General features: G+C 43.5%; 1 protein-coding gene across 1 annotated transcript in view; it reads left to right on the top strand.

The window, feature by feature from the left end:
• The window catches only part of MICU1 (mitochondrial calcium uptake 1), a 193,310-nt gene that overhangs the window by 25,116 nt on the left and 151,873 nt on the right, over positions 1-16,321 (top strand). Inside the window, exon 3 of the mRNA XM_060241204.1 lies at positions 15,661-15,844. Within this exon, the coding sequence (XP_060097187.1) occupies positions 15,661-15,844 (184 nt within the window). The remainder of the gene's footprint in view (positions 1-15,660; positions 15,845-16,321) is intronic.

The following is a 16,321-nucleotide window of genomic DNA, read 5'->3' as shown; positions in this document are numbered from 1 at the left end:
AATAGAGCTGATCTCGAGCCGTTTGAGCCACTTCCTGTGTTTAAGATTTGTGTTGCTTGACCTGGTGGGAAAGCGCATAGCGTGTGAACAAACTCTTGGGTTCTTGAGAACGATGTCCTAATGCATCTTTCAAGCAACTGTTTCTGAGTGCTTGGCCACCCAGCCAGATAACCGCCCTAAAATATTAACAACTTGGGAGAAGTGCATGTGTTGCATCTTATGTAGTGCAGGGGCCTGCCATGACTGGTCTCTGGTGCTAATATAGCACAGCGGTAAGAGACAGAGCTGAGAATCAGACCAGCCCCTAGACTGAGTCTTGCTTCTCACATGAATTCACTGGGTGGTCTTGGGGAAGCCAGTGTTACTCAGCTCCTATACACCTGCAATTTAAAGTTGATGACTTTGGCCCAAGTTACAGACCAAAGAGTACAATAGTGGGTATCGTGCTGTTTGAACTGTTTGAAGTTTTACATAAATTGTGGTCTTAGTCATGGTGACTTCTGGGGACCCCTATTGGGGCATGGAGGATGTTCAGAGAAGTGGCTTGATACAGCCTGCCTCTGCCTCCCGGTTCTGGTATTCCAAGAAGGTCTCCCATCCAAGTACTTGCCAGGGTGGGCCCTGCTTAGCTTCCGAGATCTGATGAGATCAGGCTTGCCTAAGCTATCCAGGTCATTTTTTAACGATCTCAGTAGTGGTAAATGCACCTTCAGTGTTTTGTCTTGTTTTAACTTGGGTTTTGTTTATATATATATATATATATATATATATATATATATATATATATATAAAATAGTTAAAATATATAAGATACCAGTCAGGTATTCAAACTCTGTTTGAAAAAATGTCATGATGAGCAATTGAAGGCTTCTAGTTGGCTGTAGGGTTTATATATAATATTTTTAAAAAAAATTCTGCCCAAATTATCTCAGTAATCTTTACTCCAATCTTGTAAGGCAGGCAGTATAGTTATCCTCAGGGGTTTTTTTGAGCAGGAACACAGTTCCAACTGGCTTGGTGTTGGGGGTGTGGCCTAATATGCCAATGAGGTTATGCTAGTTTTTTTCTGCAAAAAAAGTACTATGGAAAACAATGGTGATGTCAGGGGGCATGGCCTAATATGTAAACGAGTTGCTGCTGGGTTTTTTCTACAAAAAAAGCCCTGGTTATCCTTGTATTAAAAGCTGGGTTGATGAGAAGATAGCGGCTTGCCTAATGCGTCAGAGTGAGCACATGACAGATGGGAGATGAGCATGGGCCTTCTTCCTCAGAGCTGTTTTTTTGCTCGTTAGGGTACACTAGCTCTCTTAATTAACTCAAAGGTGGAGGTTCAGGCTCTTTGTAGTTAAAAAAAAACTCTCACGGACTTCTGCAACTATCCAACCAGTACTCAGCAGATAGTTATGCTAATTTTGCAGCTTAGGGAAACTAGACATGGTTTTCTAAGCAGGGCTCATGTTCAAAGCCTTTTATGCATCAGCCAAGCTGACAAATCCTTGCCCTGCTGTGGCTTAAGGAGTCCTGGGAGGAGAGGGAGGAGGAGCAGCGGCAGCAGCAATCTGGCTTTAGAGAAGGTCACCTGGAAATGGTAGTAGGGAAAGAAAGCAAGTACAAATGTCATGTGCTTGAAGAGCTTCCTAAATAGCTTTGCTGCTGATTTTGAAGCGTGATACCAGATCACCGCCAGGAGCACACTTACAAGATGCAGAAATTGCTCCCGCTGTTCCAGCCTTATGGTTCTAAGTCCATCTCGAAGGAGAGCATGTAATACTTCGGCTTGCCAAAACAGGAGTTGTATTTAGGGAAAATGTATTAGTGGAGGTTTCACAATGGATTATTTTATGTTTCTCTTTTCTTGGGGGAGGGGATGTTATGTTTTGTTTCCCCCTTTTTCGCTGGGGTGATAGAAGTGACTTGGGAGTTTAGGTATTGAAAGAGGAGTGAACTTAGTCCAAACTAAGTTACTTTCATTTGTCTAAGATGCAATATGAGCACAGTTAATCTTTTAACATTGTTAAAAATGTTTAACTCTCAATTATAGCTGTGAATGAGGCAAATCCATGGAGGCTAGGTCTGTTAATTGTGGATGCCAGAAACGCACCTGGTTCCTTTTGTATGCAAAACATAAGCTCCACGATGAACCACATCCCCTCCTTCCTGGACTTGGATCAGCTTACAACTGGCCAGTCTTGTATTCTGCTTTCCAAGACTGCACTTTAGAAGTTTCTCTTTGCTTTAGTGTAATGCATGCTGCTGAATGTTTTCAGAATTCCCTTTCCCCACTCTTCCACCTGGGTCGGCCCTGCCACTAGGCAAACGAGGCAATTGAGCACCAAATGGGTACCTCCCATTTGATTCAGTGGCATTATCAGTGCCAGAGTGTGGGTGTGTGTGTGTGCGCGTGCCAGAAGTTAGCCTTGCCTAGGGTGCCAGACAGTCTAGGTTCAGCCCTGTCTTCCACCATCCATTGGTTAATCTCCTGATTTCCGCTGTTTTGTCCATCCCTTGTCACTTGTAAGTTCTTCAGGCAGCTCTTGTGTCTGTGTATATGTATGGCCTTTGAGCTGAGTAATGGTGCTGAATGTTCAGGGGTGTAACTGCACAAACAACACTTTTGGAGTGGGTATCCTTCCTCGTTTAACATGTGTCTTTTGTGGGGGGGGGGCAGCCCCAGGGTCAGTGCAAGAGCTTAGCAGTGCCTTGGAAATACCTTGGGGGTTGGGTTTTCCCATTTTGGTATTGCTGTGTGATTCCAGCTCAGGAAGCCCCATGGTAGCTGGCATTGGCATTGATGGTATTTGATCATGTAGCTGAGGGATGTTTTAAAAAAAAAAAATCGATCCACGGATGCTTACACTGATAGCTCATAGTAAATTGGAAGAGAACTGGTGTTGCTCTTAGAGTTTCCCTGCATGTTGCCTGGAAGGGATTTTTCCTTGCCGTAAGCCCAGTTTACTAAGACTGCTTTAGATCCAGCATAGCATTTTCAAAGACAGAACAATTGCCTTTTGTGGAGTATTTTCTCATCTCCTTTCCCCCCCATTTTGCAGCCCCAAATGGCCCCCTGGTGCTGTTCTGAAGGCGTTGGGGCTGCAGCAGGGTGGAGTGGGGATTAGAAAGTTGCACTCATTGCAGGGGTGGAATTCTATCAGGAGCTCCTTTGCATATTAGGCCACACCCCTGATGTAGCCAAGAGCTCACAAGGCTCTTTTTTGTAAGCTCTTGGAGGACTTGGCTACATCAGGGGTGTGTGGCCTAATATGCAAAGGAGCTCCTGCTAGAATTCCACCCCTGACTCTATGGATGGAAATCCTTCTATCCACAGAAATACTCACTTGGATCCGAGCCACATGTCTTGAAACGTCCTTTGTAGAAGCTCCTTCCTTAAGCTCAGCTAGCACCCTCCAGATGTGGTTGACTGTCCCCTCTCTGTTTGAACGTATGAGGCTTCCCAGGGCTTTATTTGTAGCAAGAACTCCTTTGCATATTAGGCCACACACCCCTGATGTAACCAATCATCCAAGAGCGTACAGGGCCAGCTGGAAGCTCCAGGAGGATTGGCTACATCAGGGATGTGTGGGCTAATATGCAAAGGAGTTCCTGCTACAAAAAAACCCCTGAGGCTTCCATATATCAAGTGAGATGAGTGGTTCTCTGCAACTTAGTGTTGTTGATTGGCGGAGGCTCTCCAGAGACTCTAGCATCACCTGCTGTATGCGATCTTTTAACAGTTGATGCCAGTACTTGAATCTGGGATCTTTTGCATGCAAAGTATGCATTCTGCCCCGAGTCACAAGCTCCCTTTTAGAAGGCTGCCGTGTGCGTGTGCAGCTCTGGCGTGCCTGTACCTCTGACCCTGCGCTGAGCTGAACTGGCAACCTGGGGCTTCATCTCTTATTCCTCTGGGACCCGTCACAAAGAAGAACCTTGAGTAAATGTTAAAATTTGCCCTTTCTGCAGGCAAACAGAAAACCGGCAAGACTGTGCAAAATCTGCTTTACACTATAGCAGCATCTTCAGAATTTTCTGTATCGGTTGTTCCTGGACCCAAAGTGTCTGAGATTTTGAAAGGACATGTTGGAAAGCTCACTCATTGCTCGCCTGGTGACTTTGTTCTTCTTTCTGTTGATTAGCTGCAGGGGATTTATAATGTCCGTTACAGACTAATAGGCCGTGTCAGTAGGTGACCAAAAGTCTGCCCTATATGGGGCTGAATCATTTGGAAACACCTGACTTCAAACTGCTTAGCCAGTACCAGGTAGAAGAAGTCTTGTGTGCGTGTGCAGATTTATGTGCATGCATGCTTCAGTGACTCATCCTGAACTCAGAAAGCATAATGGGCGTTTTATTAATAGAAGGACCTGTGCGCTGTTAGGTGTGGTAATTGTGCCATGGCAGCTTCTTCACCTGAAGCAGGAAAGCACTGCAAATTATTTCAAGAAGGAATTCCTCCCGCCCCCACCCAATTCATTTGCATCTTGAATGTCTCTGCTCTTAACTGTGGTTTCCAGTTGATTGGGCTAGGCCTTTTAGAGCAACGTGAGCGCCCTCTGGTGGAGAACTTAATATTGAACTTCCCAAATGAAGTCTTATGGTAGCGGATTGTGAAGAGATGAAATAATGCTAATATACTGTATTTATTCAAAAGGCAGCATAACCATGAATATAAGATGACCCCTCCCTCCCCCCAAAGGTTATGCATTTTTAGTATTGCCCATCACTGTAAAATTGTATGAATTTAAGATAACCCCCCCCCCTTTTTGATGGGATACTTGGGGGGAAAAAACCTAGTTGTGCATTTGAGTCAATAATGTAAGTTCCTTTACTTAAACGGTCAATTTGTTATTCTAGAAGACTTGATTCTTAGCTATTGACTTTTGGGAATCAAAACTGGAAATCTACTTACTTTCCTTTCCAGTGCTGCCTTCTCGCCCGTGTCTCCTCAGTCCTTAGGAGCGCTGAACTTGCACCACATACATAAGATGAAGGTTTGAATGGGTCTGCTGCTCTCTGGCCTGCAAGAAAATGTTTGTATAGTTTGTATTTGATGGAAATTGCCATGCAAGCCTCCTGACAGTGTCTGTTGGAGAAGACATTCTCACTCCCCCCCTCCCAATCTATGAGAAGTAATAACTTTTGCCCAAACCCAAATGGTTGCAAGGCTTGAAAACCAAGCTCCAGATTGATCAAGGCGTAACCAGTATGCAATAGCTGCAAGCTGGCTGTTGCATGCCCTAAAATTGCATTGATTTCAGTTAATCTAAAGGGCTCGTAACCAATCTTGGCATTTACACTCAATATTTGTGCGTCCTGACTATTCTGTAGATAGCTGGTGTTCATCTTATCTGCATAGCTGCTCCTAACGTTTGCATAAAGCCTCCTGGAAATTGGCTAATTTATTCTTTGAGTGGCTTTATTAGCTATCTCTCTTGGAACGGAATGGGTCAGCAAAGATGTGTTACAGATCGATCTCCCAGTAAAATCTCATACATTGTAGTTGTCATTGCCCCTCTTAAGATTCTGATCTTTCCATATGACACAGGCATAAGCAAATGAGCATAAACACAATAAGATTGATGCCTAATTTAGCAACCAGTACTACCACCAAGCATCTGTTCTGCTCAAACGCATCCACAATCAGCAGAACGAGATATTTCATTCGCTGCCGGCTTCATTTAATGGTTTTGTCCATTCTGGTCTTGTGAGTTTAATTGCATTCATCCAGAATAATCAGGAAATATCTGTAACGTATCATAACTGCTTTGCATTGGCAGATGCTCTTCTAGCCTGGAGGAAAGGGAGGCTAAAATGACAATGATTACAATCCTAATTCTCAACAACATTTGTTTAGCCCATTCGGCTTGGTGCAGGCGCAGTGTTTTCTGACCACTTAACCATAGCAGTGTGTGCCACGCTGGTCCAAGCAGCTGCTTTGAACGTTCTGTGTCTGATCTGTGAGCAATCTGCCTCTTATTTGCTTTTGTACTGATAACCCCAGATGAAGGAATCTCCTTCCTTCCTTTTCTATTTTTAACTGAGGCATTCCCCATTTGCTTCTCTGTTAACCTCCCACTGTTAAATTTATGCCTGATTTCTGGCAGCTTGGTTTTCCTCTCAGCGATATTTATTGCATCCTTTTCTGTTCAGGAGATGTAGAAGGTTTCAGACAGCCTTGTATTTTACTGTCCCACAAGTTGGCATTGTAAACAGTGTTGTCATTCAGTCCAGCTTTTATGTCATCATGAGATGAGATACCACATTGGAGGGGTGGGCGTGGTGTGTTCTGATAGCCAGACAAGCAGTTTTGAGAATTTGTGTTTTATGGAACATTGTACTGGTTGAATATAATAGTATATAAATGTTTCTCAGCAATTTGACCATTTATTTCAGTGTTTTCGCTCATCTTGTTTTGACTGAATCAAATACTTCATTATACTTGGGTGGCTAACATATTTCACTTCTCCAGAAAGGTTTGAAACAAGCTTGCTTGCTTGTTGAAATCTTACCAGTTTCAGCAAGTTCCTCTGGCTTACAACATGGCAAGTTGTGAGTCTGAGTTAAGTTGTATGGCCAAATTCTATGATTCGGAAACTTCTTGAGATAGCATTTAGTTGTGAAAACTTCCTTTTCTCAGGAATGCAGTCTTGAACCTGGTGAACATCTCTTGAGTGAATGGAGGCATGCCTTCAGTTGCTGCCTTTCTTCTGGCACTTGTAAAATTTCTGGGATTCATATTATCTTACCTTAAGGAGTGTTTTGTTACCCATACATCTCTCCCTTTTGTTTTAACTGCCAAGTGTTTAATACATTCATTCTCACAACTAGTCTCTTGCCCAGGGTGGTAGAAAATTCCTTCTGACTGAATAGATGCCAGACAAGGCCAAGAGACTAGAAGTGCTTGCTAGCTGGTAAAATTTATACTTGTAACCACATGTGATTTTTTTTATTATTCATAGAGAAACTTAAACTGAAAGTCTGTTTAAATCAGTTTGGAAAGGCCTGATTGTGGAATTCTGGACTGCATTGGCTAGGTTAACTTGAAAGGGTAAACGAAACCTCCATGCTTAAACACTTCATGACTGAGGGAGCTGTTATAACCGCCTCTTCCCTCTCCTTAGCAAATTTGTTCTTAACGTGGGAAATTCAGTTTTAATGAGCATCCTCTTTTAAAAAGATTTGCTTCTAGCATGTAACTTAAATCCTCTAAATTAAAAATGACGGGAAAAGAGGGGGGAGGCTTTACCCCTCGAAGCAGCAGTTTTAAAATGTTGTGCTGGATCCCATTGAAAGTATCCATGCACACAAAGGGGGCAATTTGTCTCTCCTGCAGCAGCCACCCAACTCCCCCTTCATTCTTAGAGTTGCCAGTTTCCAACTGGGGCTGGAGATCTCCTGGAATTACAGCTGATCTCTAAACTATAGAGGTGTGTTCCCCTGGAGAAAATGGCTGCTTTGGAAGGTGGACTGTGTGGAAATATACCACATTGAGGTTTCTCCCTTCCAAACTCAGACTCCAGTCCCAAAATCTCCAGGAATTTCCCAACCTAGAGTTGGCAAGCCTACTCATGCTGTACCTTATTACTCTCACAAAGCCTTTCAGTGGTCATTTTGTGCTGCTACAGGAGTCCGCAAAGTTGTGTCTCCATGCATGGAATTTAGACAGGATCTAACCCATTTGTTTGTACACCAGCTTGTTCATTGTTCATGGCTGCACTTCTGTCTGACAGTACACTCCAGTTATAAACAATGGCTTATTTAAGCTCTGGTTCGGGGTGATGTTTTTACACAGGTGGTCTAACAAACTGAATTCATGGGCGGATGATAACATTTGAATTCTAAACTGTAGTCATATGAAGAACATATGAAGCTGCCTTATACTGAATCAGACCCTTGGTCCATCAAAGTCAGTATTGTCTTCTCAGACTGGAAGCGGCTCTCCAGGGTCTCAAGCTGAGGTTTTCCACACCTATTTGCCTGGACCCTTTTTTGGAGATGCCGGGGATTGAACCTGGGACCTTCTGCTTCCCAAGCAGATGCTCTACCACTGAGCCACCGTCCCTCGGTACTTTGCTTGTTAAAGTGTGGGTGTATGTTTTTGCGATGGCTCAATCCCAGTTTGTCTAGCAGCTCCTTTGCTTCCTGCATATAGAGAGGGAAGCACAGGCCAGTGAAAGAGCTCGTGGCTTCAGGTACAATGGCCCTGTTTGTGATCCTTCTTCTCTCTTTCCCCCTCCGCTATTAGTAATGACTCCACAAACCGAGAACACTTCAGGTTTAAAAGGCGGTGAAATGGCAAGGCAGTCCTTTAAAAGAGATATTTTGTCGCAGTTAAAAAGTTCAGGAATTCAGTGAGGCGGCAGGACAGAAAAGGAGAGGGGGAAGGGTGGCTGGCTGACAATCCTTTGTGAAGAGTGAGGAGGAAAGGAGACTTCGCTTGTCCTCTTGTTCTCCTCAGAATTGTTGCAGTCATATGACAGCAAGCCTGCTTCATACATAATAAAGCTTGTGAAAGTATCCAGGGATTTGTCTTGGGTGCTGGGGAAGGAAGCAAGCAGTGGAGTTTGTCAGTGAATTGTGGTTATGCTCTTTTGCTAGGTTAACCAGGGGTTTGTGTAGCAAACAAACTACAGTTTATCCTGAATGCAGACTGTAATTTGTAATTGAAGGCTGCATTGTTCTGTAATGATCTTCTGTGAGTCCAGAGGAACACTATATGAGAAATCAATCTTGTTTCCAGGCACTAAGCTTTTTTAATGGAATGCTTGGGAAATGAGGAGTACAGAGCAGAGGTGAAGCAAAATGCCTGTTGTCTGGGAATAATGATGCAGCTGAGGTGAGTGGAAGACTTTATTGCTAGGTTTTTAGATGGGCAGACTTTTTTATTGCCTGACGGGTGCATTTGGACCAGGAAAACTGTGCATAATGAGCTATTTCAGTATATTACCAATATTAGGCTTCTTTGAAACCCTCTGGAAGGCAGGTATTACTGCATCCTACGTACCCAGCAAGTATATCCTATTTAAAGCAATAAGGCACAAACCTTCTCCCATCAGAGGACAGATCAGCTACCTTTCATCCACTGCTTAGATTGCCTGTCTTTGACCTTCTTCAGCATTCGTGGATGTTGATGTTAGGAAGATGAATTCTGCTTAGGTAAGCATATCCTGCCAAGAAACTAGTTGATATATAGGGCAGCCTAGAATTCCCAACTGTTCATAGAGGTTGCATAGCAAATACTCATGACTGAACTTAGAAACTGCTGATTTGATATCATCACCTTGATAATACAATTAAAGGGGAGGATCCAAACCATGGTGGTGATAGTCTATTTATAAAAAAACCTATTCTGAGCTATTGGGGTAGGATGAGATTTAATGGCTTAGGCAGTCACCAGAGCAGATGTCTGAAGAGGGAGGGAGCTAAACACAACACCTCTGTTTTTAAAAGCATTCCCTTTTGGTGGTAAATGTTCTCTAGGGGATCTTGCTGACCAGCAATGATTTTGTAAAGTGAATTTCACATATCTGACATAGAGGAAGCTCAGGTTGGAAAGTTCCTCTGAGGTGAGCTTAAACACACTAAACCAGAAGACCAAACATCATTGAACAGGAGCATTTTCCCTTTATGAGCCCTATTGACATGAAGTCATGAATGTAAGAGAAGCCATGTTGGGTCAGGCCAGTGGCCCATCCAGTCCAGCACTCTACTCTGTCACACAGTGGCCAAAAATCCTGGTGCAATCAGGAGGTCCAGCAGTGAGCCCTCCCACTGTTGCTTCTCCCCCTCCTCCCCCAGTACCAAGAATACAGAGCATCACTGCCCCAGACAAAGCTTTCCATCTATACCCTGTGGCTAATAGCCACTGATGGACCTCTGCTTCATATGTTTATCCAGTCCCCTCTTGGAGCCATCTATGCTTGTAGCTATCACCTCCTCCTGTGGCAGTGAATTTCCGTGCCCCCTGTGCTTGCCCATTTGTGGGGCAATTGGGACCATTGTGCTGCCTTTGAAACTGGCTTTGCAAAGATGGCCAAATGCCACTCTCTTTTCATTGGAAGAATGAACGCTGCAGGCTCAGACACAAAGCTTTCATGTTTTAATGTACTACTTGGCTTTATCTTTTGGTGTAGGTGGAGGAAGATTTTTTATGTTCTCTGAATGGGAAGCTGTGCAGTGTTCCTCTTTAACCCCTGGCACAGGTCCTAGGGAACCTCCATGGTCACCTCACTCTTTTTAAGCTTCTTTTTCAAATGTATTTTAAAGCCTCATTAAAAGAAGAATGGAGAGGCCTGATTGCTGGTTAAATACTCAGTGTTCTTGGCCCAGCATTGCAGTTCTGTGGGAATGCCTATTAGTGAACTTATCAAGTGTTGTCAGAATGTCAAGGAGCTGTAATAAGCAAAGAGACCGAGTAGCTTTCATATCTTGCTCTGCTTAGCAAAGGGTGAGATATACTGGCCAGAGCGGAGCTGGTATTTCTCAGCATTGAATTTAAGGAGGCAAAAATGCTGGCCTTCCTTTCTGGGATTGTAAGATAATGGGTTGAATCCTCTGCTCCATTAATGACATGGCACTTCTTCCTTCTTGATCTGCTCTCTCACTGTAGTCCCCCCCAGTATTGCCCTTGAGGTTCAGGTGACCCCCTCAGGAACAGCAGATGGCACGAAGTAGGAGACCTGTGGTGGAAGGAAGGAATGGAAGACCAAGCCCCACCTGTGTCTGCTGCATAAGTGCCTCTACATCAGCAAGAATAGACTCTAAGATCCAACCCATTGCATTTTGAAAGAGGCCAAAGATTCCACGTGTGTTTCTTTATATGATACTCACACATTTGGTGGGTTTTTATACATTTGTGTGCTTAATTGTTGCTCATTTTGGTTTGCTACTTAGGCAGCCCAGTACAAGAAAAGACTGGGATGCAGATAGGCTTAGGATGCCTTTGGATTTTGTGCCGCCCCAGTTTCAGTTCATTAACCATTTCCAAGGCAGCTGTTGATAATTATGCTACAACAGCTCCACCTTCTGGCCATGCTGTGTTTCTGTTCCACAGGTTTGTGTGTGTGTGTGTGTGAAGTGCTATTAAGAGGCAGCCATCTCATGACAACAGGGGTGGTTTGCTATTGCCTTCCTCTGCATAGTGATCTGGTAATTCTTTGGTAGTTTTCCATCCAAATTCTAATCATCCAAAGCCACCCCCACTACTGGTAGAAAAACAGGGAACAGACCTCAGCTGAACTTCTATGACTGAAACAAAGTTTGCGTCCAGGGGCACCTTTAAGACCAACAAAGTTTTATTCCTGGTATGAGTTTTCGTGTGCACGCATACTTCCTCAGATACATTGAAATGGAAGTTAACAGTCCACACATACAGGCAGATGGTATATTCATTGCATTGCTTCTTAATATTGGCAGGTTGAACCCATATGTTGAACTGCGGTTTCAGTTTACTTTGTAGGTTAGTTTTTTAGTCCAGAGCACAGAGCTCCAACTGCATGTTCTTAAACAATTGTTGTCACAAGGGTTGTTGCCCCACTTTGCAGACACCTGAACAAGGTCAAAAATAACTATTTTTTCCCCTTACACCACTGCACCTTCTAGAAGACTGTAAGCCAATGGCACTACTTCACTGCAGGAGCCTCATCCGTTTTTATGATGTGCATTATTATACATGTGTTACTGTTTCATTTTGGGCATGTGTTAATTTGCATTTATAACAGTGACTGTTTAAAAGGACACCGGCAGACATTTTAGAGAACTCGGTGCGTCCCTGGTGTTCTGTGGAGTGCCTGAATTTATTAGTACCTTCAAGTCTGTCACATACAGTAGCTGTCGGAGGCTGATCAGGGACTGAGAAGAAGAAAATGGTACGTGGGCGTTCTTCATTTATTTTTGAAGTAGCACATGCCCCAGTTTCTTGCTTCTTCAACATTAAATTTGTTTAAAATCCATATTTTTCTACTGGGAAATAAAGAGCTGGATTTTGAGTTCAGTGTCTTTCTGAAATGACTAGCTTATCCTTCCCAATCATTATCTTATGATCCCTCCAATTCAGATACCATATTACCTCCACCATCTACCCTGTTTTAATAGCAAGGATCTGTGCTGAGGGAGGGCATGTTAGAACGTAAGAACATAAAAGAAGCCATGTTGGATCAGGCCAATGGCCCATCCAGTCCAACACACTGTGTCACACAGTGGCCAAAAAACCCAGGCGCCATCAGGAGGTCCATCAGTGAGGCCAGGACACTAGAAGCCCTCACACAGTTCCTCCTCCCAGGTACCAAGAATACAGAGCATCACGCCCCAGACAGAGAGTTCCAACAATATGCTGTGACTAATAGCCACTGATGGACCTCTGCTCCATATGTTTATCCAGTCCCCTCTTGTTCTTTGTGCTTACTTATTATCTATCTTGTGAACATCTGGTAGTTTATTTTTTTTTAATCTTAAAGCCTGGGTTGGACACACCAGGTTCTCCAAATGTTTGCCGAAATAAGGATCATATTATTACTTGGGAGAAGTGACAGCTGGATTTATATCCTATTCTGGGCTTCCTACCAACTGGTGCATCCAACATAAACTGTTTGTCTTTGCTGTCTGTGGTTGTATCTCCTCAGACTGATAGAGGAGCAAAGGGTCATAAGCAAGACAACTGACCTCCTCAACCTCCTAAAGGTCTTCTGCTGTCCTTAAACAACTCTGCTTATTCTCTCTTCTCTCTCTTATGCCTGGAATTCCACTCAGGTGACTGTGCAGTATCCCCTTAATCTTTTTAAAGCCTCCATGATACCTAGCCCATCCTTGGAGCTTTTTTCTGAATCCCTGCTGAAACTAATCTCAGGTCCCTTAGGGAAAAAGGTTTTAGAGCATTCCCCTCATTGTGACTCTCTGGGAAAGTACCGTTTTACAGCAGGGACTCTTGTCTTTAAGATTATAAAAGGCGTGAGTATGGCAATTCATTTATTTTCCAGCAAAGCTGGTAGATGGGTTGTTGCTTGGATTTTGGTCAAATCAGAAGTGTGGCTGGGGGGGAAGTCGGCATGCGGATGCACACGCACCTCTAATACCTTCATAAACAAGTTTTTTTTATTCGAACCCTTTTGTGTGCCCCAAGCCTTAGGTGAGTTAGAAGTTTAATCGGAGAATCATATCGCTTATATGTGTTCATGTGAGCAAGAGTGCTTGAAGCTTGGAACATGATATTACTGCTGGGCATTTAAGGTATCGTGCCTTAATTCCAGGTGTTAGGGCTATGACTTTTTAAATGTATATGCTGACAACAAACTATATATTTCTCTTGGACTGCTTTTTTCAAAACCTTATCACATGATGGAATTGCAGGGAGTGCAACTCCAGTATTGTGTCTTCTAAAACTGACCATTATAATATATTGCCATTTGATATATAGGCATGAAAGCTTAATTTTCTTCTCCGGAGTTAGCATCGGGGATTGTGTTTCCACAGCAAAGGGAAGGCAGCCGGTGCCAAGCATCTGGGCCCTGGCTCCATAGCTTATGGATAAACAACTTCAGTTTCCATTATCATCAATCTTTTTGCACTGTAAGTCTGCTGGATTCACAAGGGAAAGGAATGCAGCCCAGTTCATCACCTGTTGAGGATCAAAAATAAATCAACCCAGCAGAGACCAGGAGGGTTGTTTGTTGTGAATGCTGCTGCTTCAAAGGCAAAACCAATTTTATGGGTCCTCCTTTATTGCTTTAGCTGCTCCATTTGCGGGGGGTGGGGGGGGTGGGTGGGGGGTGATGGAAAGAAATTAAAGAATTTTCAGGCTTATGTGAGAAGCGTTTTATGATCAGTATTTTCTAGACTAGAAAAAAGTGTCAGCTCTCTCTCCCTCTCAACATTCAGTAGGGCAGAGCATAAGAGGATGTGAATCTCTGCAATTGTGTGCACTCATTAACTACTTTGGAATTGCCAGAATGCTTTTTAATGCAGCCAGTTTGCTTGGGTTGGGTGAATTCTGGAAAGGGTAAGGGAAACACCTCTGCAGCATTTGCCCAAAATTCTCCCTTCTCCCTTGACTTCCATAATACAAAATGCTCAGACTCTGCGTCTTTCTTTCCCTACCAAACAACTTGCCATGTGACAACTCTAAGAAAGAGTGAGAACAGAGCTGATTACAGCCAACTACTTACATTGCAGCCCTAAGCACAGCTGCACTTGACTTAGTGGGCTTAGAAGGGTACAAGCTGAGACCCACATGACTCACCGGGGGGGGGGGCATGGAGAGGTGGCAGGAAAGCAGCCATCGGCAAAAGCGTGAAATAACTTCCCGGGGAACTCAGAAATGAAGTTTCGCCTCTCTAGGAGTTACCAGAAAAGTGTTGTGCTTTAACATAGGTTTCTGGTGATTCATATGAATTGTCAGAAACTGTGGTAAACTACTGAGAAAAACCAGAAGTGATGTCATCACCCAGAAGTGATGTCATGCTGTGGGCCCCAGCAGCCCTCCCCCCCCTCAAAAAAAGGTCTCCCACTGCTGCTGCGAGTGGTGGCAGGAAATGGGAGATGGGGACAGAGGATCCCCTGGCTCCACTGGGGAGCAGGCAACCCTGCTGCCACCTTTGGCCTTCCCCTCTTTTATCTCTGCAGTTGCAGTGGCTCTGGCCACCTGGTAGCAGCAACTTCAGCTGCTCCTGCTGGGTTTGACCGTTTTGCTCATGGAGTTGTGAAGCAAACCTAAAAATGGCAAATGAGATCTTGTGGTGCTAAAGTTAAAAAGTTAACTTTTTCAGATTTCTAAAAATTCCAGTGTACTACTTCATGTTTGGGCTTAAGTGTAAATTTAAATCTAGGGACTATCAACTTTGGACAGACATTCTCGTAGGTCAGAGTGGGATCCCCAAAGTTGTGTCTAGGGGGTACCATGGAGCCTCATGGACCCCGAGGACACATTTCGTGGCACACACCAGTAATTTTTAGAAAGTGAGCAGATCTGTCTGAGGCTTTAACCCAGCAGGGTTTCTGATAGGTCAGTGAAAATCTGACTAGCTTGTGCAGGTTTTTTCACAGTTGCTTCAGTGGTAATTGTCATCACAGCACAAGGATCTTCACTGAAGGTAAGCTGCATGTGCATGAAAATATTTTAAAACAATATGGACATATTAAAAGGCATCCTGTTTAACAGGGCTTATGTTTATGCCTGAAATGTTAGGAGTCACTGTTGGAGTTATGTATTACCTCATTCCTTGACATTTTGGGGCTGGCATCTCCTCTTGTGGCAGCCATTTTGTAGTTGCATTCACCACCCAGTGTCAAAATTCCAAATGTGCCTCCTGGCTGAAAAAGGTTGGGCACCCAATTCCTAGTCTGTATCTAGCTCCAGTGTGTGGAATTTATTAAAACTGTACTCCATTATGATGGTCTGTGTTTAGAATTATTTATATTTAGAATTATTTATATTAATAACTTTAATTAATAACACATTAGGAATGTGTTGTCAGTTCCGGCTTCCCACAGAAGTCTCAGTGCTTTTGGAAATTACTGTAGAAGTTTCACCTTCTCTACGGAAGGAACTGGATGGTGTTAATTGTTTTTCAAATTTCCAGTTGAATTTAAGTATCTGCAAACAGATTTCCTAAGGGGAACCTGAGACAAGAGGAAAAACTTGATGGTTCATGTCTTTGTGTTGTATCACAGAGCACGTGCAGAAGCACCATCATCAGTGAAACATGATATACGAGCAGAACCTGGCGAGAAGGTGAAGAGCAGAGAAGAACAAGGGAATGAAGAGAGTGACAACGGGAAGGCTGTAGAATCAAGTGATGAGGATGCTCAGGCAGAAGGGAAGAAGAAGAAGCGCTCTGGATTTCGGGACCGTAAAGTATGTATCTTGGTTGCCGAGGAATATTTGTTGTTACCCAGTAGCAGTTTAAATAGGGAAAGCATGCGTATACTTTGATAGTTGAAATGGGTTTAAAAGTGTAAGCTGTGTATATACTTCTAAGCAGGGCTGTTTTTGAGCAGGAACCCACAGGAACGCAGTTCCGGCTGACTTGGCTTCAGGGGATGTGGCCTAACATGCAAATGAGTTCCTACTGGGTTTTTTCTACAAAAAAAAGCCCTGTATGAAATAATGGTGATGTCACGGAGTGTGGTCTAATATACAAATGAGTTTGTGCTGGGCTTTTTCTGCAAAAAAAGCCCTGCTTCTAAATGTAGCTCTTCTCTCTTGCTTGTCCCTTCCCAAGACCCTATTAGAAAAGATACAAATAGGAAACTAAGGCCTGTTGTAGATGTGTCTTCATTTGTTTCCACTGTCTTAGAGAAATGAAAAACAATGTTAGGGATCCAAAAGATG

The sequence above is a fragment of the Heteronotia binoei genome, chromosome 6 (assembly GCF_032191835.1).
Source record: "Heteronotia binoei isolate CCM8104 ecotype False Entrance Well chromosome 6, APGP_CSIRO_Hbin_v1, whole genome shotgun sequence".
NCBI classification, from domain to species: Eukaryota; Metazoa; Chordata; class Lepidosauria; order Squamata; family Gekkonidae; genus Heteronotia; species Heteronotia binoei.
The sequence above is the reverse complement of the archived record's forward strand: the minus strand, read 5'-3'. Positions and strand labels throughout refer to the sequence as shown.